Source organism: Tiliqua scincoides, chromosome 10 (genome assembly GCF_035046505.1).
Source record: "Tiliqua scincoides isolate rTilSci1 chromosome 10, rTilSci1.hap2, whole genome shotgun sequence".
NCBI classification, from domain to species: Eukaryota; Metazoa; Chordata; class Lepidosauria; order Squamata; family Scincidae; genus Tiliqua; species Tiliqua scincoides.
This window is the reverse complement of record NC_089830.1, coordinates 4,024,681-4,049,945: the sequence shown is the minus strand read 5'-3', so window position 1 is coordinate 4,049,945 and position 25,265 is coordinate 4,024,681. Positions and strand designations below refer to the sequence as shown.

The following is a 25,265-nucleotide window of genomic DNA, read 5'->3' as shown; positions in this document are numbered from 1 at the left end:
GGCGAGAGGCGCACCACCAGCTGGGCCTGCCAGGAGAGCCAGCACTCAAAATGGCGGCCTCGCCTCGCCTCGTGCCCTCCTCCAAGATGGCGGGCGCGTCCCCGCCCCTCCTCTGCCCGCACCCAACATGGCGCTTCCTGCCCTTCTCGGGCTTCCCTGGCCGCGAAGCCAGTGCCAGCTTCCAAGATGGCGGAGGCGCCCGGCCGCCTCGCCGCGCTCTGCCCGGACCAAAGATGGCGGCGCGGGGATGCCCCCGCGGGGGCGGTGCGAGGGCAGCCCCGCGTCCTCCTGGGTAGGCGGTGAAGCTGCGGCCACTTCCGCCGTGGAGAGGCCTCGCCAGCAGTAAAGATGGCGGAGTCGGTGCTCGAAGTTGTCGGGAAGCTGCAGTCGCGGCTGCTGGGCGGCTCGGAGCCCAAGAAGGCAAGAGGACCTCTGGGGAGGGGAGGGCGCCGTGGGGGGCGGCAGGTGGGCGGCAGGTGGGGGGCCGGGGCTGTTCTCCTTGAGCGGTCTACTGAAAGGGGGGCTGGATGTGGGGGGCAGGGGGTGATGGGGGCAGGGGTCTCTCCCTGGGGTGACAGGGGGAGGGGGCTGTGCCTTCCGCAGGGCTGGGAGGGAGGCCCTCCCCCAGGGGTGGGGGCAGCTGTTGCTGGGGGGGCACAGATGGCACCCTCTTCCAAGGCCCCCCTAGCTGAGTTGCTCAGATCCTCCTTTCCAACTCTGGGGCGGGTGTCTTTGCTCTCCCTCTTTCTCAGCACAGCTTGGGGGTGGGTGTTTCCAATGGGACTGTCAGTGGGCTTCTCTGGGGGGGCAGTTCTGGAGTGTGGCCCTCCTGGGATCTTTGCTTTGATGGGGGGGGGGACAGGAGGGGTGAGGGGGGACAGGGGGTGAGTGGGGCTCCCACTGAGGGGACTCACAGTGAGGAGTCCCAGGGGGGGTCCATCTCACTGCCTCCCCCTTGCCTGGGTTAATTCCTTGCACGTCAAGCGCACTTGTTTTGTTTCCTATGTGGTGTCAGAATGGGGGGGGTCTTCTTGAAAGGGGGCGACTGGGGCTTCCCCACTCACTAAAACCACCACCACCACCACAGGAGGGCAGAGAGATTTGCAGCTGTCGGATAATATCTATGATGGGAAGTTACAGTATCTTTGGTGTGTGCCCTAAATTTCCTGGGAGAAGTTTGAAGGCTACTATATTTGGGACAGACCTGTGTGTGTGTGAGTGAGAGAGAGAGACTTACAAGGGTGGGAAGGAGCTGGATTTCTTTTTCCTCCACTTGTACAATAAGGATTTTCTGGGAGATTCATCAAACTTGGCACCCTTTGGACACCGCATTATTTCTCTAAGGCACATTGGCCATGGAACTGCCTTGAAGTGTCAGGGGTCGGGGAGCAGAGATGCCGGATGATGCCAGTGTACTTGAGCAAGCTGATGAATTAGCACCAGAAGAGAAGCATCTTATCTCCTGCCTGTCCTTGCAGCAGTTGGTTGCCAAGCAGAAGACTTTGTTCCTGAAAGTGCTGCTTGCATTTGAAGGGTTTTTGGGTTTCTGGGAGTTGCTGCTTCCAAAGGAAAACCTCTTATTATGAGAAGGGCTATTCCTCTGAGATTCTGAGAATTAGAATACTTTTGGGCAAATAGGTAAAGTTTCTGAATGGTTCTCAAGTACTCTCAGGTTTGGATGTCTGTTTGGTTTAGCTTGCAAAGCACCAGTTTGAGATCTCTTGTCAATAACAGGTCTTGGCTGTATCCTTTCCATAAAAACATAAAAACAAGTATTTTAAAAACTTGCCATTTCTTGCAGCTAGTTCTTAAGAGACCTGGAACTGTGAAAGGAAAGAAGTCCAAAGGCCCTCTTTGTTCTTACTAGCTGTGTTCCCAAGTGTGTGTGAGAGAGAGATCTGGCAATGGGCAGAGAGTGGAGAGTATCATCCAATTTATTTCATATTTGTGGGTTTCCTGTCTTGCTATAAGTGTGTCCACCTAGGCAGGCAAGGATATATAGATTCATCAGTGTGGGATGGAAGATTGAGGTGTAGTTTAATCTCTGTTCAGATTTTTGTCAATCCATAACTCGCAGGTGTGTGAGCAGGGTGGAGTGAACCCTTATAGTTGGAACTGATGTGTGTTCACTCAGAAGGAGGTCCTGCAGCTGGGTTCAATATTCTCAATAACTCAATATGAGTTATTCCTTGTGGTCCATGTGTGTGGTTAACTCCCCATCTGATGCAGCGAGGCAAAATGCAGATGAGGTTCCTTAGGCTACTATGCAGTCAGCTTCCAGGGAGTGAGGCTGGAGATGGCAGCTGGGGATTCTGGGTGCTGTATAGAGTCCTTTGGCCTCAGGAGATGTCTTTAACATCCAGTTTTTCAAACTTGGTTTAGCTAAGGCACCAGTTCTTTCTTTTTCCTGAATAGAAGGCCTGCATCATTCTTGCAACCAAACAAGCTGTAGGTCCTCAGTCAGGAAAAGTTTGACATGATTTCACAACATAGGATCAGGTCTGTGTTTGCAACAAGGTGGGAGGCCAAGACCAGTGGTTCCTCCTTCTGGTTTCATCTCCAAGAGGTAAAGACTTCTGATGCTTGCTGTGTCCTTGACCCTCAGGCTTATTGTATGCTTTCCCTCTCACTTCCCTATTAGTGCAGGTTCTGTGCAAGGTTAGTTCCTCATGGGTGGAGGCAATACTGGATGCCCTGTTTGGCCCAAGATCTGCTCCAGAATCTGGTTCTCTGTCCAGATCCAATGCTATGCCTGCTGGTTTTATTTTGATGAGAAGCATGTCATCAAGCAGATGTTTGAGGGGCATCTCTTTCATAATTCCTTCCATGGTCTACAGCAGGGGTGCCCAAACCCCGGCCCTGGGGCCACTTGCGGCCCTCGAGGCCTCTCAATGTGGCCTTCAGGGAGCCCCCAGTCTCCAATGAGCTTCTGGCCGTCTGGAGATTTGTTGGAGCCCACACTGGCCCAACACAACTGCTCTCAGCATGAGGGAGACCTCTCTTGTGAGCTGTGGGATGGGGGCTCCCTCCACTGCTTGTTGTTTCACGTGATGCAGTAGCGGCAGCAAAGGAAAGGCCAGCCTTGCTTTGTGCAAGACCTTTTATAGACCTTGAGCTATTGCAAGACCTTCATTCATATAAGTTCATCTTTAATATATTCATTTATGTAAATTTATTCAAATTTGAAATGCAAATTGATTCTTTTTCCCTGGCCCCCAATACAGTGTCAGAGAGATGATGTGGCCCTCCTGCCAAAAACTTTGGACACCCCTGGTCTACAGTAGTGGTTCTCAAACTCTCCGGGAGAGGAAGGCAGCAGCGCGATCCCCAGGATCACACTGCTCAGAGGGCTGCAGGGGCTTGGGTACGCTTACCCAAGCCTCCTGCAATTTCCCGGGGGTGTGGGGAGCCTGGCGTGACCCAAGTAAGTGTACCCAAGCCCCTGCAGCCCCCTGAGCGGCACCATCCTGGGGATCGTGCTGCTGCCTCCAGGCTGCCCCCACCCCTTAAGGGGGCAGAGGCCAGGGCCCCCAGGCTGGGGCGTTGCGATGCCCCAGTTTGAAAAGCCCTGGTCTACAGGTTTGGTTCCCTCTCTGAGAACTCTCTGATCCTTCCCGATTGAGCCCCAATCTGGGCTATTCCCATCTGTGAAGTCAGTTCATCTTTGTAGTGACCCTTGTGCCCATCAGAACGGTGGGGAAGTTGGGTGCCCCTTTTGTGAAGAAAGATCCCAGTCTTTTCCACACTGATCTGATCTTCATCCCCAAAGTCAATTCAGCTTCTGTTCCTGCTCCTTAGTTTTAGATGCCTGACCTCTCTTGCTTTTTTTTTAATCTTCTCTAATTTTTGTTGATTCTCTTCCAAGAACACAAGGTTTCTCTGACCCCACTCTGTTAACTAGATCCTTGGTTTCACTTGCTGTTTCCTGCTTTTGTCCATTACATTTGGCAGCACCCAGTCTTTGGAATTTGCTGCCTTCGTACACCTGTATGATCCTGTCTTTAAAAAGTTCCATCAGTCAATCACTTTCTCTTTAGCAGAGGTCTTCTCTAATCTGATGTAATGTTTAACTCAACACCTTTGGGCTGTCTTCCTCCATTATCTCTCCTTACCTCCTTTTTCCTTAGGTATGTATCTATTTGGATTGCAAGCAAGGATGTGTCACTATTGAATTTGTGTGTGCAAGGTGCCTTGTTTTGTACATGCTTAAATAATAAATATGATTACAGGATCCTACTCAACTTTACTAATCTCTTTAATGCCTTGATGACTGAGAAGGGAAAGTCACCCCTACCACGAGGTGCCCTTCTACTCTTAGGGGAGGAGTGTAGGCATTCCACCTCGGTTCCTCTTTTTCTCCCTCCCCCCTGACTTAACTGTGGGAATGAGCTGTTGTTATTACATGTAGGTACTCCTGGTTAGGGTTAGTTGGTGGCCACGTTGGCGCTTCTTTCTGGTTTTAATTTTGCTTCTTTCCTGGTCAAAAACGTGGCTTCTTTCTGCGGTTTTTATGGCTTCTGAGCTCTACAATACAGGAAGCTGCTAGTGGCGTTTCATTGGTTCTTCTATGACTGTGGCCTGTAATTGGGAAGGCACCTGCATTACTGGCTTGGTGTTCAAGTTTTTCCTCTGGAAACTCCGAAAGAGGAGTTAACCCTTTCCTCTTTGACATGGTGAGGTCAGCTTCCAGCTGCATCTCTGCATAGGTCGTGACTGACTGGTCCACGGGCAAACCATGCAGAGACACAGCAGAATTTCTGTCACTGGTGGAGACCGACAGGCAAGCCAGCGAAAGGACGTGCAGACGTGTGTTAGGCAGCCTCCTTGATGGGTGGCAGCTTCGCACTCACAGGAACATTGAATTAATTAATCTTGTGGAAGAAGAACTCTCAGGGGACACTTAATGTACTTGGCACATGGTTTGGGAGTTGTTGATTTCGCTGTTTCCACTGGGGTTTGGAGGGAGGCCTTGATCAAAATAGCACCTTAATATGAGTGGTGCATGGCACTTGTTTTTCAGCCAGGAGTAACTTTCTTTGGGCAGAGAAGGTTTTTTCTTTGGTTTGGAGCCTGCCTATGGGCTCTTGAACCATGGAATCACAGGGGGTTTCACGTGTAGCTACAGTCCGACATCTTTCTTTGCATATATTTGCCTTTGTTTAGAGAGTAAAGTGAAATTTCTAGCTACTGTGAGGTGGACGCAGACAACCTCTTACCAAACATCCCTCTGTCCCAGCGCACATGTTGCCTTATGGGAAGCCACAGTGGTCTGTCACATCCTGCCTATTGGGAAGGAGAGTGCCACTTCTCCTTTTCTCTGCTTGGTTTTCTAACTGGATGTGACTGTTGTGGGGTGAATGCCTTCTCACCTCTTGGCTAGACACTGCAGGCAACCAACTTTCCACATAACTGAATGCTGAACCATGGCAACTGACCACTTGGGACCAGAGGCAGATGTGGGCGACCCTCGAGCAGATAATGAGGTTGAGCCTGGGGAAGGCTCTGGAACCTGGAAGAAAAGCATTTCTGTGGACACCTCTGGTTCCAGTGATACAGTTGCCTTTGGCAAACATTTGATTTTTCTGCACTTCTTGTATGCTGTGCAGTGACGTGGGGGTCTTTTTTGCTGTTTTGAAGATTTTTCCACAATTTTCTTACTCCCTAAATTGATTGGGATCTGATTTAGCCTGTCTGACATATGTTTAGTAAGCTAAAAGGAAAACAAATGCCTTGTTTTACATGCTGTACAAATATCTTGAATTTTCCCGAAAGCATTTGAACTGATATAGAGAATGAGGAGGAACATGGTTGAATAAATCCACTTCATGTGCTTTAAACCTGTATTCAGACATATTCAAAGATTTGCTTGGGCTTCGCTTGTTATGGGAGCCCTTGCAAATATTTTAAGGTATGACAGTAATGTGCACATCCCTCACAGTGTTTCAGTTTTTTTTTTGGGGGGGGGGTGAATGAAGGCACTGCAATATTATTAAGTTTCTTATTTTTTAACACACTGAAAGCACTGTGCATGAGCTAGATGTCCTATGGGTAGTTTTCTGGGCAAAAAGCTTATTTCCAGTAAAATGGGGTAGTTTCAAACATGTATTGTGTGCAGTCATTATTTTGCAAAGAATGTTATGGGGAAATTTTTTTGAGAGAGGGAAAAAATTTTCCCCCACATATCACTGATGCCAGGCAGTGTGAGGGTTAGATTTGCTCAAGGGTTTTTCCAGTTGCTCTGTAAGTTGAGACCATTGCATAGGTCCACTGGTCAAGAGGTGATGCTTTTGTGTGGTCTTTAAACTCCTTTTCAACTACTGGAGGAGCCCTCAAAACATCTGCTATCACATCAAGCATAAAAAATGCAATAAAACTATCAAAAATAAAACAAAAGCATGTTAACAATGGAACACTTTGTGTAAATATCCACTTTCCCTCCTTTCTCTTTTATTTTTTATGTGCGTATATGTATAGGGAGTGTATACTGTCTTACCTGCCCTCTTGAAATTTGCCACAAGGAAACCCCCATTGATTCTAAGGGGGTCAATGAGGCAGGCTATTTGGTAAGGATTTCTTTTGCTTCCAGAGGGTTTCCACTGTGTGGTTAAAGTCTAAAGGCCCAATCCTATCCAACTTTTCAGCACCAATGCAGTAGCAATGTAGCCCCAAGGTAAGGAAACAGACATTCCTTGATCTTGAAGAGGCCTCTGTGACTGCCCCTTCAATGCAAGATGCAGCACGCGACCTATTGGCATGGCTGTATCAGTGCTGGAAAGTTGGATAGGATTAGGCCCTAAAGTGGTAGATGACAAAAAGAAGCAGGAGGATTTGAAGCTGGAGTTGTCTGACTACTGGGGCTGGAAGTGGGGCTGGGAACAGCAGCCAGGGGAGAGGAGCTGATGACTAGCAAGTTGTGGTCTGCCTCTTTCCAGTGGTGCCACTAAGAATTGCTTCACCTGGTGCGGGAGGTCACCTCCATGAGGAACCTCCTTCCGTGCAGTGGGGTAGGGTAGTAACTCAGGGGGTGGGCATGGTGATGTACTCGCCCTGCCCCCACTGGTTTTTGGTCATATTTCTTGATAGAATAGAGATTTCAAAGTGGTTTGTTTTATTGCATTCTGTTGTAAATTATGCATCAGATGGTATATAACGGTATTATTCCTACAACCTGTTTGTAGGAATTCATGTTCATTCCTGTTAATAATAATAATAAATAATAATAATACAAACCACGATTTTAGCTATTTTGGTCACTAGTGGTGTCACCCCCCAGTGCACATCACCCGGTGCGTGTCGCACTCACCTAGCGCTGGCACTGCCTTTGTGTGTGTGTGTGTGTGTGTTTTCTAATCCTTTATTGTTTTATTTATTTATTAGATTTCTATACCGCTTTTCTAAAAACCCAAAGTGGCATACAACAAATACATAGAAATAAAACATCAGAATCAAATATTAAAATAGAAACCTTAGAAACCATTAAAACATTCTAAAAAATAATAATAAAAGAGCAGATTAAAATGTCAAATAGTGTACAGTAGCATAAAAGTTATGAAAGGGTCCCTAAGGAGTGCCTCCTTCTTCAGAGGCAAGGCAAAACAGATGGGTCTTCAAACTTTGCCAGAAACCATATATTGAAAAGGCTCCCCTCAGGTCTTCTGGCAGCTGGTTCCAGATGTGTGGTGCCATAACCAAGAAGACCCTACATCTCACTGCCATCTCCCTGGCTTCAGATGCTCAGATGGGGGAATATATTCAGATGGGGGAATATATGTGGTCCTTGAGATATCCTGGTCCCATGCTGTATAGGGTTTTAAAGGTCATCACCAACACCTTGAATTGGGCTCAGAAAGGAGTGGGCAGCTAGTGTAGCTGCCAGAGCAATGGCAGAGCAGATTCTGCACGCTGAGCCCCAGTGATCAACCAAGTCACTGCATTCTGCGCTATCTGCAATTTCCGAGCTGTTTTCAGGGGTAGCCCCACACATAGAGCATTACAGTACTCTAACAGAGATGTCACTAGTGCATGGACAACTGTCGCCAGATCTGGCTGATACAAGTACGGCTGCAGCCAGCGCACCAGCCAAAGCTGGGCAAAAGTCCCCCGGCCACAGATGTTACCTGAGCATCCAGGGACAGCTGCATGTCCAGGAGGACTCCCAGGCTGTGAACCTGCTCTTTCACAGGGAGTGCTATCCCATCCAGAGCAAGTTGTGGGTCTAATACCTGCTTATTAGACCCATATGTATTAACATTTCTGCATTTTTCTTGGCAGGGGTCTGCCTGCGGCAATAAGGACTACCTTTTTTTTTTTTGGTTTTGGAGTGGGGATATTGTCTGAGAGTATTTCAGTGCCATTCCTTGACCCCAATGCCATACTCTGAAGCTGCAAGCTTGAGCCCATTGCATGCAGGGTGCATAGACTGGGCTCAGGTGGATTGATTTAAATTTTAAAAAAAAGTGTTCTAATTGGCATTTATAACTACAGAAGTGTATTATTTAATACTAAATAGAGGATTATTGATCTGTCCCTTATCCTTTGTCATGAGACTTGCCTTGCTCCGCCCTTATTAGTTATAGTAACAAACCCCTAGTTTGTTCCCCCCTCGTTAGTTTAACTCTACCTAATTAGTTAAATAGCTTAACTAGAGGCAAAGGCTGGTAGTAGTTATTGGTTGATCTGTAAGGTAAATGTCTTGTTGCACAGTTCCTAAATTTGAGTAATTTGAATCGAGCCAAGCTTTCTGTAGCAAGTAATCACTGAGTACATTACATCTTTGGCAATATCTGCAGAGTAACTGACTGCTTTTTAAAAAAAAAATAATACATGTTTGTATGTAAAATGTATTGTACGTCTGTATTTGTGTGTACACGTAGGTGTGCACATATACATGTATTTGTGTACTACTTAGGTTTATATTCTCTCTACGGTTTCCGTACAGAGTCTTCACCTACCAAATGTTTATGCCTAATAAAGGTTGACTTGAAGGTAAATGTCTATTCAGAGAGAGTCCTCCAGATTTATTGTTGGAATTTTTCCTCTGAGCCAGTTGCACAATCATAAAAGAGAAGTAAAAGGTCCTTTGAGTGGATCAGTGCTTTTAATGGGGATCTTGTTGGCATCCTTCAGTCTTGGAAGACTATGGTGTCACGCTCTGAATGGTGGTTCTGGAACAGAGTATCCTCTCCAGTGCGCGAAGCCTGGGTAAAGTAGGTATGGAAGATAGGCTGTTACCCATGCAGCAAATCCCCGCTCTCCACGTCGCTGAAATGGTCCAATGGAAAGGCAGAGGCCAATACGGTTGGTTCCAGCGGCGTTGCAGGAGTTGCCAGAACGTGGCTGTGTTCAGCCATGAACTGCCTCAGAGACTCCGGCTCCGGATTTTGCCTCGAGGTTGACTCCTGAAGCCTTTTCCATAACTGGATGTAGCCACAAGGCAGTGGAGGTTTGGGATCAGAGTTTTCCTTCTCTCAGATGAGCTGCCTTCCCAGGCTGACGATGGGGATCACGTAGGTGCAAAAACTCCTGTATCCCCTGAAGATCACTGACATACATGCATGGTTTGCTGTAAATGTGGTCTCCTGGGAGGGCAGTCCAAACTGTTATAAGAACATAAAAACAGCTCTGTGGGATCAGACCCAAGCCCCATTTGTCCATTATGCTTCCCCTCCCCTTGGCCCCCCAGCTGTCTATGGGAAGCCCAGCAGCAGCAGCGAAAGACACCTCTGACTGGGGTTTGGAGGCATCTTGCTGGTGAACCTGAAGATGGCGCATGACTGTCATGACTAGGAGCTATCAACAACCTGTCCTTCATGAATTTGCGCAATTCCCAATTGTCCTGTCTTGTGTGTCCAGTCAGTGCTAAGTTGCCCCCTTCCAGGTCTGGGCCCTGCAGTTGCTGAACCACTTGCCTCACCTGGTTCTTTAAGGACAAGCTCCTGTAATGAAAGGCTGGCATTCCCAGTGCAATGGGAGGTCTACAGTAAGGGATTGCCTTTTGCTGCATTTCTAGGATTCCTGCTGCATGTTAAGATATTTGTATTCCTCTCCCCCCCCCCACCACTCCCCAGTCATCCAGCAAGACCAAATTGCCTCTCTTTGGCTGTCATCTTAGGACAGTATTTCTCAAACTGTGGGTTCCGACCCATTAGGTGGGTTGCGAGCCAATTTCAGGTGGGTCCCCATTCACTTCAATATTTTATTTTTAATGTACTAAACTTGATGCTGCCATGGGACGTAACAGCTTTTGGGGAAATGTTACAGATCTGTACTTTTAACAGGCTACTACGTATATTCTTTTAACAATGATAGTAAATGGGACTTACTCCTGGATAAGTGTGAGTAGGATTGCAGCCTAGGATTGATAAAAATTTTCCTGCTTGATGATGTCACTTCTGGTCATGACGTCACTTCTGGTGGGTCCTAAAAAGTGGGTCCCAGTGCTAAAAGTTTGAGAACCACTGTCTTAGCAGCCTGATTGGTCTCTTTGCTGCCCATATTGCTGCTCCAAGGAGGAGCTTCTCCCCTGTATTTTCCAGTTCACCTGGCAAATATCTGTCTTTTTTTTCTCCCTTTGTCTCTACAGTTGCTGAAGAGTTTGAAGAGGCTGTCAGAGTTGCCTATCACAGTGGACATTCTTCTGGTAAGATCTCTTTCCAAGTCCTTGAAGGTGTGCCACTGGCGGCCAAATCCAACTCTCAAAAGGCTGTCCATCCCTGACCCCCAGCCAGACATCCCCTGACCAATAATGCACCTTTCTCTCAAGCTGAGACATAGGCAAAAGATTCTTTAACCCCCCTCTCGCTGTGTGAATGGCAAGGAAGGCTCTGGTTGGGCCCTGTCTTGTTAGGTGTTTCCACTGCTACTGCCCTGTGCATCCAAAACATAGTGGAATACTAGGGAGTAGCTAAGGTGCTCAAAGCCTTTCTTTGCTGTTCATGCTGCAGAGGGAGGGGATTGAGGCTCTAGTCCTATACATCAGCGACTTTCAACATTTTTCTTCTCACAAACACACTGACCTCTATAGTCTTCTCTATGGACTTAGCCTCTTGTGATGTCACTTTTGCTTTTGGGAAACTCTTCTAGGTTCTGTTTCTAGGACAACTGTCTGCGGTAAAAAATTGTCTGTCCCTCTGTCCACAGAGCCAGAGGGACAGACAATTCCTTACTACAGACAGTTGCTCTAGAAACAGAGCTGCAGAACCTAGAAGAGATTTTCAGTGATTTTCAACTACTGTGCTCCAAACTCCCATGATACACCTGTGAACCTTTTGTGACACACTAATGTGCCACAGCACATTAAAAAGCACCAGTTGAAAATGGCTGTTATACATAATTATCTGAGAGCAGTCTCGCTGAACTCGGCTGCTCTGTCAGGAGCCCTTTGCTTTTGCCTTGGCTCATATGGAAGGGAGCCAGTGAACAGAGTTGGCTCTGCTGGCCTCTTGACCCTTGCTCAGTTGAAAATATGGACCCTGTGTTTTGTTTTGTTTTTTTTTAAAAAGGGTTGACCAGCTAGTGGTCTACATACATGTTTTGAGGTGGAGGTGGAGCAGCACACTTTTTTCTGCAAAACTGGTTTGACCAGATATTCACAGTTCTCTTGAAATGCTGAGACAAAGAAACTCCCAAAGTATGAGCTGCTGCAGTTGACTGGTTTATTTTTTCAGTGTGGTTTTCATGGGTGCAAGTGCCAAGTAAAATGCAAGGTTTTGGCTGGTTTTGCTTGAACCTTTTAAACAAAACTATTGCTATAATATACTTCCTATATATACATTTCAACATTAATAAACTCTGTTCTTCAAAAGGACTAATTTTCTTGAGCTTTGGTTTGGTAAGTTACGTTGGGTTGAAATGGCCTTCACTGATAGTCTAGCTGTCTTTGTAGAAATATGATAAATAAATATTATTTCCTACTGATGAGTTCTCAAAGAGAAAGTGCAATGGAGGGATTTCCAATCAAACTCGTTAAACTCCTAAAGTCCTTTTCTGATCTCAAGAAGGTGATAGGTTTTGCTGATTGTGAGTAAAACACAAGTGAAACCCATCCCAGTGCAGTTTTGGGACACCTGAAATTTGGTGCTTGTTTTGGTTAAATACGTGAGTGCATCACATTGTGAACTAGTCAAATCACCATCAATACCCTGTTGATGTTTTTAAGGCTAGGAAAAATGGCAGCACTTGAGTGCTATGGAAGTGGAGCAAACAGGCTCTGCCCTTCCTCTATCTGTCCTGCTGCCAGCAGTGCAATTTCTCTCTTCCTAGTTAGATTTTTGCAGCTATCAATGATGTACACTGATGTTGAATCAGGGCTAGCACCACAGCAGGCAAAAGAACAGAAGAAGATGCCCACTGGACCAGGCCCAGGTCCCATCTAGTCCAGCTTCCTGTATCTCACATCGGCCCACCAGATGCCTCAGGGGGCACACACAAGACCACAAGATACTTGCATCTCACTGCCACCTCCCCACATCTAGCATTCTATTAACACTCACACCCCCAGCAAAGACACAAGATTGCAATTGGGTTTAACTTGTGCTACTTTATTAAACGCAGTGACCAATTTTTAATGCATGAAACCTACTGAATATCCCGTCCTTCCCTCGCCAGTCTGGGGTGCGTGGAAAAAACTGCCATCCATGGCCAATATGGATGACAGAAAAAAATTCCTAACTGGCCCTCCTAATGAGTGACCAGCTAATCTCAGACTGTGCATACCCATCATGCCTTGTAACCTGTGATGGTGTTTTCCTCCAGAAATCTGTCCAATCCATTATAAAGCCATCTAGGCTGAATGCCATCACCGCATCCTATCTCAAGAAATTCCACAGACTAATTACATGCTGGGTAAAGAAATATTTTTTATTTAAAATATATAAATAATATATATATATAGTTTATTTAAAATATATAAAGAAATATTTTAAAGGAGCTGTTTGTCTTACTCTCCAGAAATAAAGATTTGTACCAACTCTTGGCTGATAGCCACTTTTCCAACTTGTTAAACAGTGTGTCATTGTGGTGACATAAGAATGAACTGTTAACTGTTTTGCAAACTTTTTATTTTATTTTTAAAAATATGTAAAAGAAATAAAAAAGAGAAACTTAGAGTGAACAGAGACAGAACATTAGTAAAAGAAACCCCCGCTTCTTAGAGCTCATTTGTAAGGCAAAGTCCTTAGAGGTCATGAGAACGAAAACATTGAAAATTGCTGGGCTAAGGGCAGGAACCAGGTCACAAATGCTAATTGATGTGAGTCTCTTTGGGAGACGAGATTTATCAGGAAAGTAGGATAAAAATTACAAATAAGCTCTATTTATGAATTTCTTCCTGCAATATTACTTGTTGGGCCTTAAAATTAGGTATTTAAAAGGTAGGAGGAAAACCTTGGGATGCAGTCCTTTGTCTTTCAAAACTCAAGGCAGTGGACAGATTGTCAAACCAAGGGCCACTCTGGAGCATAGCAGGAAATGAAATGGACATGGAAATAAGCAAACACACCCTACCTGGACAAGAACAAAATTGACCTGAAGCTTGTTGAAAAAGAGCTTGTAGAACTCATTTGAGATTCTAGCAGAGCTCTTGACTTTTGTACCTTGGCAGGAAATGGTTTTGGAGCTGAGGGGCCACTGCCAAAAAGTCCATTATCTGTGGCAGGGATGGAGCCGTGATCAGCTGAGCAGACCTCAGTTGGTGTGGGGGGCTCATGTAGGGAGAGGCAGTTTCTCCTGCCGTAAGTCTTTGGCTCCAAAAGGCGTTGGGTTAAAAAATCAGCACATCAAGTTGAACCTGGAAGCTGATTTGTAGCTGGCACAGCTAACTTCTTTGGTTGAGCCAGGAATTGCATTGAAAGGAAATAAGCATTGACTATCCAGAGTTGGTTTTTGGCCCCTGTTCTGCAGGAGACTGGAGTGGGGAAGACTGTGAATGGTTTGCGCAAACATGAAACGGTTGGAGAGTTTGCCAAGAACCTGGTGGCCAGGTGGAAGAAGTTGGTGCCAGTCCCCCAGGAAGTGGAACGGTAAGCCTGCTGTATCCCTGTCTTGCACTGTCCGGAGATGGGTATTTCCTTGACTAAATGCAGGGAGGTCAGGAGAGATAAGAATCTGCACTAAATAGAGTTTTTGTTACTCCCTGGTGATTTCCCCCTGTCCTGCCCTGAGCATTTGCAAGCATTGGAAATGCTGGAATGGGCAAACTCCAGGTAACTCAGGTGCATTTTGTAAGGGTGGGGAAAGGAAAGGCACATGCCACTTTTTAAAGCTAAAAATATTTCCCTTTTAAATGGTGTAGGAAGTAACAATTAACTGACCAGACGATCCTGCCCAACCCGTGTTTGTTAACTGTATTTATATTCTGATACTGAGATTTTTGCAGACCTTTGGGATTTTGTGGAGGGGGGGAGAGGTTATAGTGCGAGACACAGAAGTCAGAGTGTTTGGGTGAAAGAATGCGGAAGGAAGGCAGTGCCTTTGTTCCTTGAAAGATTCCAGCATTCATAAACGTGTGTATCTTCAGTTATGAGGACTAGAAGGCTGATTCCAATATTCTAAATTGGAATGTAGTATACTAAATGTTGCATTCTGCATGAGCAGAAGTGCTTCCGTCTAGACAACCCTGGCTGCGTACTCATTTTGCCTCGGTGAAGGAGTAAGCTAGCTAAAGATGGAGGAAACTTAATGATTCCAGGGCGAGTCTTTCTGATCTACTGATCTTTTTAAAAAAAAATAGAAATAACCTTGAGCCTGAGGAGCGTAGCTGTGACCGAAGCAGCTCTAGGAAACGGAGGCAAGAACCTTCCCCAAAAGAGGATGAGGAGGTGGAACAGGACTATTCAGAACCCTACCAGCCATCCTGCAGCCAGTCCTATGAGCCAGAATATGGTGCAAAGAAACTCAAAAGGTACTCAGAGCCTGAGAGAACCCACCAGACTGTGACCCATGGCGTTTCGGAGGGCAGGACGTGGGGCAGGGTGTCTCCAGTGCTCTCCTCTGACCCAGAGGGCTCTGACTACGGGCATGTGGTCTCACCTGAGCCAAGTGAGAGCCCTCCGGACCTGTATGTGGACCTCTGTAGAGTTGAGGAAGAGGAGCAGGAGCAAAAGGCTCTTCCACGGAAGGCGCATAAAGGCCATGTTTTTCTGGACAGTCACAATAGGAACTTGAGCGAATCCCCAGACCGAGCCAGCTCGAGCCGGAGCAAAGAACACAGGTCTTCTCACAAGGAGAAGCAGCGACCAGACAACAAGGCCGAGGAGAGCATGCCTACTTTTAGCCCCGAGAGACTGCACAAGGGGTCTTCTAAGGAAACCTTTCGGGAAGCTTCTTTGGTGGGTGGCAGTGGCAGTAAAGAGAGACTGAAGGCTTCGGACAGTGCCAGGCGAGAGAAGAAGCGGGAGGACCTCAACTCCAAGAGGGAGAAACCACTCATTGAGCTGGATGAGTCAATGGGCAACCACATGAAGAAGCAGAAGCATCAGGTTTCCGAGAGGGGCAAACTGGAGAAGGTCAAGCTGGACCCGGAGGTCTCGCATGGAGACAGAGAGAAACGGAAACTGGAGGGCGAGTCTCTGAGTAAGAATAAAGAGAAAAAGGCCTCTGGCCGCGTAAAAACTCCAGAGGGCAACAAGAAAACAGTTGGGTCCTTGCCTGAAAGTTCCGGGGATGGGGATGTGGAGGACGAGTACAAGCCGCCAACTCGGTCCTTTGAGTCATACCTGAGTTATGACCAGCCGCAGAAGAAGAAGAAGAAAGTGGTCAAGCCCACTACCCCAGCCCTTGACAAAGACCGGGGGCACGGCAAGCAGAATGGGTCCAAGTCTAGCACCAAGAGTTCCGACTCGAGCCGAAAAGGCCACAAGCAAGCGAGTGAGAAGAAGCTGGCGGGGGTCTCCAAACCGAAAAAGGTGAGCCCGATTCTAGAGCAGTGCTTAAGGGGGAAACTGCTTGCTTTCAGCTGTGTTTTTGCCATGAGGAACGGTGAGGTGGTGGGTTGCGGTTACCAGTGAGGGAGGCACAAATCCGACCAGTTGGGCACTCGGCAGCGTTTTGCTGATGAAGTGGTTGGATGAATTGCTTAAAGCAGTTTCAAGCAACCAGAATGCTCCCCTGATCAGTCCCCAGATCTGTTTTTTCAGATGTTGTTTGTAATACAAGGTACTTCCAAAAGCTGCAGGTAGCACATATCGTCTTAGAAGAGGTATTCCCTCCTATGTGAGAGAGAAGGGGAATGTGTCTTCTAGGGTGGATGCCTTCTGTAACAAAGTGTGCATTATCTAAAGCAGGGGTGCCCAAACCCCGGCCCAGGGGCCACTTGCGGCCCTCGGGGGCTCCCAATCAGGCCCGCGGGGAGCCCCCAGTCTCCAATGAGCCTCTGGCCCTCCAGAGACTTGCTGGAGCCCGTGCTGGCCCAACGCAACTGCTTTCAGCATGAGGACGACTGTTCAACCTTCCACCTAAGCTGTGGGTTGAGAGCTCCCTCCACTACTTGCTGTTTCACATCTGTGATGCAGCAGTGGCAGCAAAGAAAAGGCTGGCCTTGCTTTGTGTAAGGTCTTTTATAGGCCTTGAACTACTGCAAGACCTTCATTCATTCATATAGTTTCCATCACTAATATATTCATTTAGGTAAATTTATTCAAATTTGAAATGTAAATTAATTCTTTTTTCCCCGGCCCCCGACACAGTGTCAGAGAAATGATGTGGCCCTCCTGCCAAAATGTTTGGACACCCCTGATCTAAAGGGAAAAAGCATACTTTTTCTGGACCGCCCCAATTCGACTGTGACCTCTGCCATTAATTCTTACTAGGCGGTCTTGGACAGGTTGCATTCTCTCAGCCTCTGTTGTTCCCATCTGCAATATGGGAATAATGATATCTGCTCGCCTTATGGGGTTGTAAGGAGTACATCAAAATAAGTATTTTGCACACTTGGAAAATGCTAGACAAAAGTTTAAGTAATATAGTATGTGGTAGTCTCAGGTGTGTAGGTGGCAGTTCCAGGTGTACCACAGTGGGAGGTAACCTGTGCAAACAGTCTTGAAGCAACAAGGAGCTGCATGTTACTGAGCTTCATCATTGTTTTCATGAGGCTTGCAGAGCAGAACTTATCCCACTGTGCCCCTATTTGTGAGAAGGTCTTTTCATCAGGGTTTTTTTTTTTTTACATTTCTTGGAGCAAACCTACATTTACTTCACTGAGAATTTGAAATGTGAATGCACCCCCCCCATTTTATTAATAAAAATATTTATGTACTCCCTTCCCACAAAAAAGTTTATGAAGCACTTTACATCTTTTGATTGTGTTGTCATATAAACTGGTTTTATTGTTGGTCTTCACTGGTTAGCAGACCTGGAAACAGTGATAGTAAAAGGCAGAGGAGACTGTTTTTTAAATCAACCCATGTTGGCATGCAGGGGTCTTGTACTCTCTGTTGGAATGTTCCTGAGGACAGGGCTTAGACCTCCAGAGCCTCTTCCCCACCCGGTTTCCATTTATCCACCTGCAATTTACCCTGTGTGTCTTTTAAATTTGGGTAGAGGATGAATTGATGATGGAATAGTGTGGGGCTGGGGTGTGTGTCTGGCTGAGGACTACTGTCTTGTGGTAAAGTAGACAACAAGAGTGAACTGGTGGTGTGATGGGTGACATCTGCAGCAGGGTAGTGTTTTAGGAAAGGTTACTCTTGGTGAGCCTGGAAGAAGATGCTGTTTTTGGCATGACTTCAGTGATAATGCCAGATATACAGTATCCTTCTTTTAATAAAGTAAATAAACAGATAAGACAGTACACCTGACGGCGTGACACAAACTAACTCCCTGTACACATAGTGTTTTGTGAGATGGAAATTCAAAATATTGCCCCAGCAAGGAAAAATGACGCCTTTTCCCCATTCCTTCAGTTCATTTCCATCTCTTAATCCCAATGTTAATATTAAACTATGCATGATGTTTTCGTTCTGGTTTTTACGTCCCACGTATTCAGTGGTGTCGCTAGGTGGGTGCGGGGGGTATGGTCCGCACCGGATGATGTGCTCAGGGAGGTGACACGCACTGGGGGGGGTGTGACACGCTAAAATCGCAGTGGTTAGGAGTAACCCCATCATATTATATACCTTTGGATGTGGAATTTTGAGTTTACTCATGAGTAAACTCATGAGTAAATTTGTGTTTACTCATGAGTAGGCAAACTTGCCTTAGTCCGTTGGAAAGGGCAGGCTGAGAGGAATCCATTGACACCAGAATGGTCCTGATCCAATGAATGCAGCCCCCAAAAACTCCTGAGAAGGAAGTCCTTCCCTCCAAGCAGATGAATGTATTGAGCCCCATGGAAAGTGAAACTAAGCCTCACGGTCACATTTACTGGCATGTAAGCAAACGTGCCTTGGCTGGTGTGGAAGTTCAGGTGAAGGAGAGTGCAAGGCTACCAGAATGGTCCTGATCCTATGCACCTGGAGCTAAACAAGTGTTCCAGAAGGCAGCCTCCCCCAAAGGATCAAAACAGGCTTCAGCTGATCAGGTGAACTTTTTTGAGACTTGCAGAGCCAGGTGGATCCTGACAGTGATCTGATATAAACATAAGTTCTTAAATTGAACTGGGTACTGGGTAGGGCTGAAAACCTTACTGGTTTTGAAGGGGGTGTTATTGCAGGCAGGCTACAGAGGAAATTCACTTGGTGGAACAGGGCTGGCTTCTGCTTATTTAATTATTTGTTTTACTTTAATTAGTTATACTTATTTATTTTAATTTGCCTGATGATGTCACTTTCACCATGTCATCACTTCTGGTGGGTCTTGAACAAACTGTCATTCTAAAAAGTGGGTCCCAGTGCTAAACGTTTGAGAACTGCTCCAATAAGGTGTTAATAAGTTGACACCCTTGGGGGGGGTGACACCACTAGTGACCAAAATCACTAAAATCATAATTTGGAAGAATAATACCATCATGTTATATATCAATCAATGTGTAATTTTCATGCAGAATGTGTTCTATCTTTGTTCTATCAAAAGGGACAGCCAAAAAACCAGTGGGAGCGGAGTGATGGTACATCACCATGCCCACCACCTGGGGTATTGCGCAGCCCACTGCATGGGGGGGGTGGTGATGCGCTGGCATCCCGCACCAGGTGACGCAAACCCTAGTGATTTCACTGCACGTATTCATTAGTCCCTGGACATTTTGGTGGCATTTTCTTCTGCTTCCAAAATTTTCCTACAGCCAAATTGTTAATGACTAATCAATAAGACAGACAAACCAATCCAATCCCCTTACCCTGAGGAGACTTCCATTGGTCAAAACCCCCCTCCAGGATGCAGTGGAAGCCACACTGCTCCTGCTGTTTAGAAGTCAGGCTACAGCCCTGTGCGTGCTTCCTTGCTTGCCTGGGGACAAGCCCAGCTGAACAGAGTGGAATTTGCTTCTGAACAAACATGCACTTCTTTGCTAACTAATTGCAGGTTTGCCAATCAAATGATCTCTGGATCAAACCAAAGAATTGCACTCAAAGGTGATCATACCCAGTTAATAATTTCTTTCTAATATTTCTCAACTAGTGGGATAGCTCCACCAAGTAAGAAAGAAACCTGCTTTGTGATCATTATGCTTCCAACATGAATCTTTGAATAAATTCATGGGATGCTTGGCCCATCTTCTAGGCATTGAAATGGAAATGTAATGGGGGCTTCTGTGAGTTCTGCATCCCAAATATTCCAAGTGCAAAGAGTGGCAACAGGATATGGGTATCTTGGTTTCTTGAGTGCTCCTGGAGGCATCTGGTGGGCCACTGTGAGATGCAGGAAGCTGGACTAGATGGGCTCCTGGTCTGATCCAGAGGGACTCATTATGTTATGAGAACAGTGAGAACAGTTGCTCATTAAGAAGTTGTGGTTTAGTACCTGGGATATATTCTGTACTCTGAGAAGACTGGTTTTAATAAATGAAAAGAGTACATTAACACTTCATCCTGGAAGAATGCTGTAGACATGAAGTGCAATTGTGGATTCTTGTTTTACCTCTGTTGTGGAATGGAAAAGTTCTTTCATGTGCAGATAGTGTGACCACAATATTGTGGTGTGGGGCAGGGAGGTGGTGTAGAACAGTGGTTCTTGTGTGTGTGCCCTTTCCACACTGCTGGGTACCTGGGCTGTGAGGGCCCTTGAGATTCCATCTGCCTCCCTTTGCTACTTGTTACGCTAGTTTCTTTTTCTAAAACCCACCTTTATGTGAAGCTTATATTTTTTTTGTCTGAGATATTGGACACCCCTGAATTACTGTGACTTGGACCCCCTCTCATCTGTTCCACTCCATCAGATCCTATAGCACACCTAACATTATTGCTTCATTCCAGACTCATGGCTTCTTTCTTTGCAAGTGAAATTAGGCACATAATACTAACTTATTTGTTAAAAATGTGTTTGCTGCATCTCCAAGTGCAGTATTTATTGATTTATTCCATTTGTATTCCACTTGGTTTCTATAGTTCAGTGGTTCTCAAACTTTTAGCACCAGAACCCACTTTTTGGAGTGATAATCTGTCAGGAACCCCAGTAGTGATGTCATGACTGGAGGGGACATCATCAAGCAGGAAATTTTTTAACAATCCTAGGCTGCAGTCCTTCCCACACTTACCCAGGAGTGCCCCATTTACTATCATTGTTCAAAAGCGTATACAGAGTAGCCTGTTAGAAGTACAGATCTGTAACATTTTCCCAAATGCAATCACATGCCACGGTAGCATCAAGTCTAATATATTGAAACAAATGGGGACGCACCTGAAATTGGCTTGCAACCCACCTAGTGGGTCCCGATGCACAGTTTGAGAAAAACTGCTATAGATTAGTGGTTCCCAACCTTTAGAAGACCATGGACCACGGAGGCAAAAATTGGAATTGTCGTGGATCACATATAACCCCCCCTCCACAGAAAAGCATTTAAATTTGTAATACAGGTGGCCCTCATTATCTGTGGGGGCTCTGTTTCTAAAACCCCCCCAGATAAGGAAAACCACAGGTATTCAAAAACCCATGGTTTTTGGCCCTTCTCAAACTTGGCTAGAGCTGAGCTCAGATTGGTGTGGAGACTCTTCTGAAGCCCCAAGAGGCGGCATACAGCTGTGGCTCTGGATTCGTTTAAAGGCAACTTCCAGTTTTTGCTGAAAACTAGAAGTCACCTTTAAACAACTCTGGGCTTCATACTTTGAGATGAGAAGCTGAACCTGTTGAAATTTGCTCTTCTACATCACTGTTAAAGATTCAGGAGCCCTACAGTTGAAAGGTTGGTCACCTCTGCTCCACAGTGAGTCCACTGTATCAGCCTTCCGTCCTAGGTGGTGTTGCAAGTAGAAAGAACTGTCATCCTAATCCCTGGTACTTGCTAGCTGCCTGCATTTTAGGACAGGAATTATCTGCAAATGGTCCCATTCTGCTACAGCCCCTGCAGTTTTCCCCAGAATGCCATGGCTTGCAGAATGAATTTGAGGCAGTGATCCAGTTCCCTCCTGTAGGTGGATGAGGTATAGTCTATGTGAGCATCAACTGTTGCTGTGTGGCTCCCTTCTTCCAGACTTGAAAGTGGCCACTTGCCTAATTGCCTATGATGAGTAAGAACTTCTTCCAGACAAGGAGGCCAGAAAACTGGTGCTAGTTGGAAGAGAGACTTTTTTTCTCTCTTTCCTAGGTCATGCATGATGGGGGTATGTCTAGGACAGTGGCGTTGTTAGGGGGGTGCGGGCCGCACCAGGTGACGCTCACGGGGGGTGACGTGCACTGGGACACACACTAAAATCACAGTGGTTAGGAGTAACCCCATCATATTATATACCTTTCGATGCGGAATTTCGAGTGGAATGCAATGCATAAAACCAGAGTGAAATATCTCCTTTCTATCAAAAGGTATAGCCAAAAAACAGGAGAACAAAAATTGCATGGAGCCCTATGGAAAGTTAAAGTGAGCCATATCACGTGTTTACTCGCAATTAGGCTAACTTGCCTTAGTCCATCTGAAAGGGCAGGCTGAGAGGAATCCAACAAAACCAGAATGGTCCTGATCCAATGAATGCAGCCCCCAAAAACTCCTGAGAAGGAAGTCCCTCCTTCCAAGCAGATCAATGTATTGAACCCTATGGAAAGCGAAACGAAGCCTCACGGTCGCGTTTACTCGCGTGTAAGCAAATGTGCCTTGGCTGGTGTGGAAGATCAGGTGAAGGAGAGTGCAAGGCTACCAGAATGGTCCTGATCCTATGCACCTGGAGCTAAACAAGTGCTCCAGAGGGCAGCCTCCCCCCCCCCAAAAGGATCAAAACAGAGGCTTCAGCTGACCAGGTGGATCCTGACAGTGATCTGGTATAAGCAGAAGTTCTTAAATTGAACTGGGCACTGGGTGGGGCTGAAAACCTTACTGGTTTTGGAGGGGGGTGTTATTGCTACAGGCTACAGAGGAAATTTGCTTGGTGGAACATGGCTGGCTTATACTTATTTAATTATTTGTTTAATTATTTGTACTTATTTATTTTAATTTACCTGATGATGTCACTTCCACCATGACATCACTTCTGGTGGGTCTTGGACAGATTGTCATTTTAAAAAGTGGGTACCAGTGCTAAAAGTTTGAGAACTGCCGCAATAAGTGTTAGTAAGTTGACAAGCTGGGGAGGGTGTGTGTGACACCACTAGTGACCAAAATCACTAAAATCATAATTTGGAAGAATAATACCATCATGTTATATATCAATCAATGTGTAATTTTCATGCAGAATATGTTCTGTCTTTGTTCTATCAGAAGGTACAGCCAAAGGACCAGTGGGGGCGGAGTGATGGCACATCACCACGCCCACCACCTGGGGTGTTGCCCCGCCCACTGCATGTGGGGGTGACGCGCTGGCATCCCGCATCGGGTGACACGAACCCTAGTGACGCCACTGGTCTAGGAAGGCAGGTGAGTAACTTCCGGATGGAGTTTGCAAGCGTGCTTGACTGATACATGCTCTTTTCCACCCTCCTCCAGATTCCCATTGATGTGGTGCCAACACTCCCCGACATCCCCCTGCCCCCGATCCAGGCCAACTACCGCCCACTTCCTTCGCTTGAGTCAATCCCCCTCAGCCAGCCAAAGAGGAAAGGTAACTTCTGGGCCATGAATGGAGTGGAATCCATTGGAAAGAATCCTTGTGTGTGTGTGTGTGGGGGGGGGGGGTTGAGAGGTGATGCTAGGAGTCAAACCCTGGTGTGTGGCACACGTCTGGTGCAGATTATGAATGTCTTCCTTTGCAGGCCATGGCTTAAGACTGAAACTGAGGTCGATTCTGCTTCCCCTCCTTGCATACTGCAGTATGGGTGATTCCTCCCCCACCCCTGCCTCCGCCTCTTCCTTGCCTCCTTTCCCATTGGGGTGTCTTTGAAACTAGCCATTATTGGGGGGAAGAAGGGGGAAGGTCCTCCCCATGCTGACCTGTTGAGAGTAAGCCTGGGTGGAAGAGGATATATGAAACTGATCATCTTCCCAAGGAATGTCCTGAGCAATAATTGCCAAGGCGGTTGCTTCCTTCTCTGCTAGCTCTATAGCTGCGGTTCTTGGTGGGGGTGCTGGTGAGGAAGTGAAGCCCTGCAGCCCCATCTTTTTGCTCGCTTTCTAAGAGAAGTGGATGAAAAGATGGCGGTGGCTGGGCAGGCACTGGGCTGGGGAAGGTGATGGGTGGCTACAGAGTGCAAGGCAGTGGTTGCCTCCCCTGGCCTAGCACTCAAGGCAGGCAATTCGATCAGCCTCACAACTTGCTCCTCTGTGAAGTGTTGTACTACTTTCTATTTGCAGGCACCCACTTCCTGCCCGGCGGAAGTGATCTTAGCATTGGCCTTAGCAATGCCATTCATAACCAACAAATCAAAGCACAAATTGTCCCATAGCTGCCCAATTAGGAGAGCAGCCTAAAGCAACCCTGTAACACTGTCCTTCGGAGACGGTATTGCTATCTCGGAAAGGCCTCGGTTTGCTCCCCCAAGTTCCTGAAGCGATCGCCACCTGGATGACCTCCCCTGAAGACCAACCTCACCGCCAAAATCACGCTGATCCCAGGAAGTTCAGGCTCATGGCAGACCATGAGCTGCTGCGGCCCGGGCTTCACTTGGTGATCTTGGTGTCCAACTCAGTTTGTGGGGGGAAAGGTCTACCTTTCGAGCACCCTGGATACCAGCCTGTATGGTTTTTGAACAGAAGAGTAAACTATTTAATTATTGGGCAGTTAGGAATTCTCGTGGCTCATGCTTCTCTCTCACACCACTGAATACGCTTCAGTATCTCTTCCTGATCTCTGGCTGGCTTATTCTGAAACACCAGCATTGATTTTTCCTGACAAGTGGTTCAGTTTGTGTGTCATTTTGTCCCACAGCTATTGGGGTTTCCCCAAGCAGTCTGCTCCATAGAGAATGGGAGGCTTCTTCCCCCCCCCCCCCCCGTGATGCTTGTGTGTCTCATAGAGACATCATTCCAAAGCTCCCTGTTTCTCATTTTGCTATGAAGATCTCCTTTGCTCAGTGTATAATTGGACTGCACAGTCCATTGCCACCAGATGATGATGTTGGTAACGGCTTTTTAAAAACATTGGTTTGGAGAAATTCATGGATGGTGGGGTCTATCAGCAGCCTTTAGCCATGGTGGAACCTCCATGCTCAACAGCAGTCTACCTTTAACTCCCTAGGGCAGGGGCAAACAGCTTTCTGGGTCATCTGGTTGCATACTTTTGCAGGCAGCATGCTGGACTGAATGGGTCTTTGGTCTGATTCATTGAGATAATTCCAAGGCCTGACCACCCAGTGACTCGTCTCTGGGCCTTTTGTTTTATCCTTCTTGATCTGTGCTAGATCCTGAGAATTGACAGTGATGCATTTTCTTTCTCTCTCCTCTCGTAGCGCTGTCCTCCCCCACAGAGGAGGATGAGTCTGGCTTTACAGGACGCAGGCTGAATTCCAAGATGCAGGTGTATTCGGGCTCCAAAACTGCCTATCTCCCTAACATGATGTCCCTCTACGAACAGTGCATCAGAGTTCTCAGCAACAATATTGACTGTGAGTACTGGGTGCAAACTCCACTAGGAAGGGGTGTTCCAGTGGCTTTTATCAGCTGACCACCTCTACTCTGCTGCTGCTCTGAGGCTTTGACACTGTTTCTGGCTCCCCATGTTTACATCTCAGTTTATTTCTGAGCTTGGAGCAAACTGGGAGAAAACCCAGCTCAGGAAGGGAGGGTGCGAAAGGAAGACTCGTTAGGTGGGGAAGAGGTG

The 25,265-nt window shown here is 46.7% G+C and overlaps 1 protein-coding gene across 1 annotated transcript in view; it reads left to right on the top strand.

The window, feature by feature from the left end:
• The first annotated feature begins 330 nt into the window (after positions 1–330).
• ELOA (elongin A) overlaps positions 331–25,265 on the top strand; it is a 36,637-nt gene continuing 11,702 nt past the window's right edge. Inside the window, exons 1-6 of the mRNA XM_066639032.1 lie at positions 331–420; positions 10,583–10,639; positions 13,900–14,018; positions 14,729–15,902; positions 22,997–23,111; positions 24,895–25,050. Coding sequence (XP_066495129.1) covers positions 349–420; positions 10,583–10,639; positions 13,900–14,018; positions 14,729–15,902; positions 22,997–23,111; positions 24,895–25,050 — 1,693 coding nt within the window. The 5' untranslated portion in view covers positions 331–348. The remainder of the gene's footprint in view (positions 421–10,582; positions 10,640–13,899; positions 14,019–14,728; positions 15,903–22,996; positions 23,112–24,894; positions 25,051–25,265) is intronic.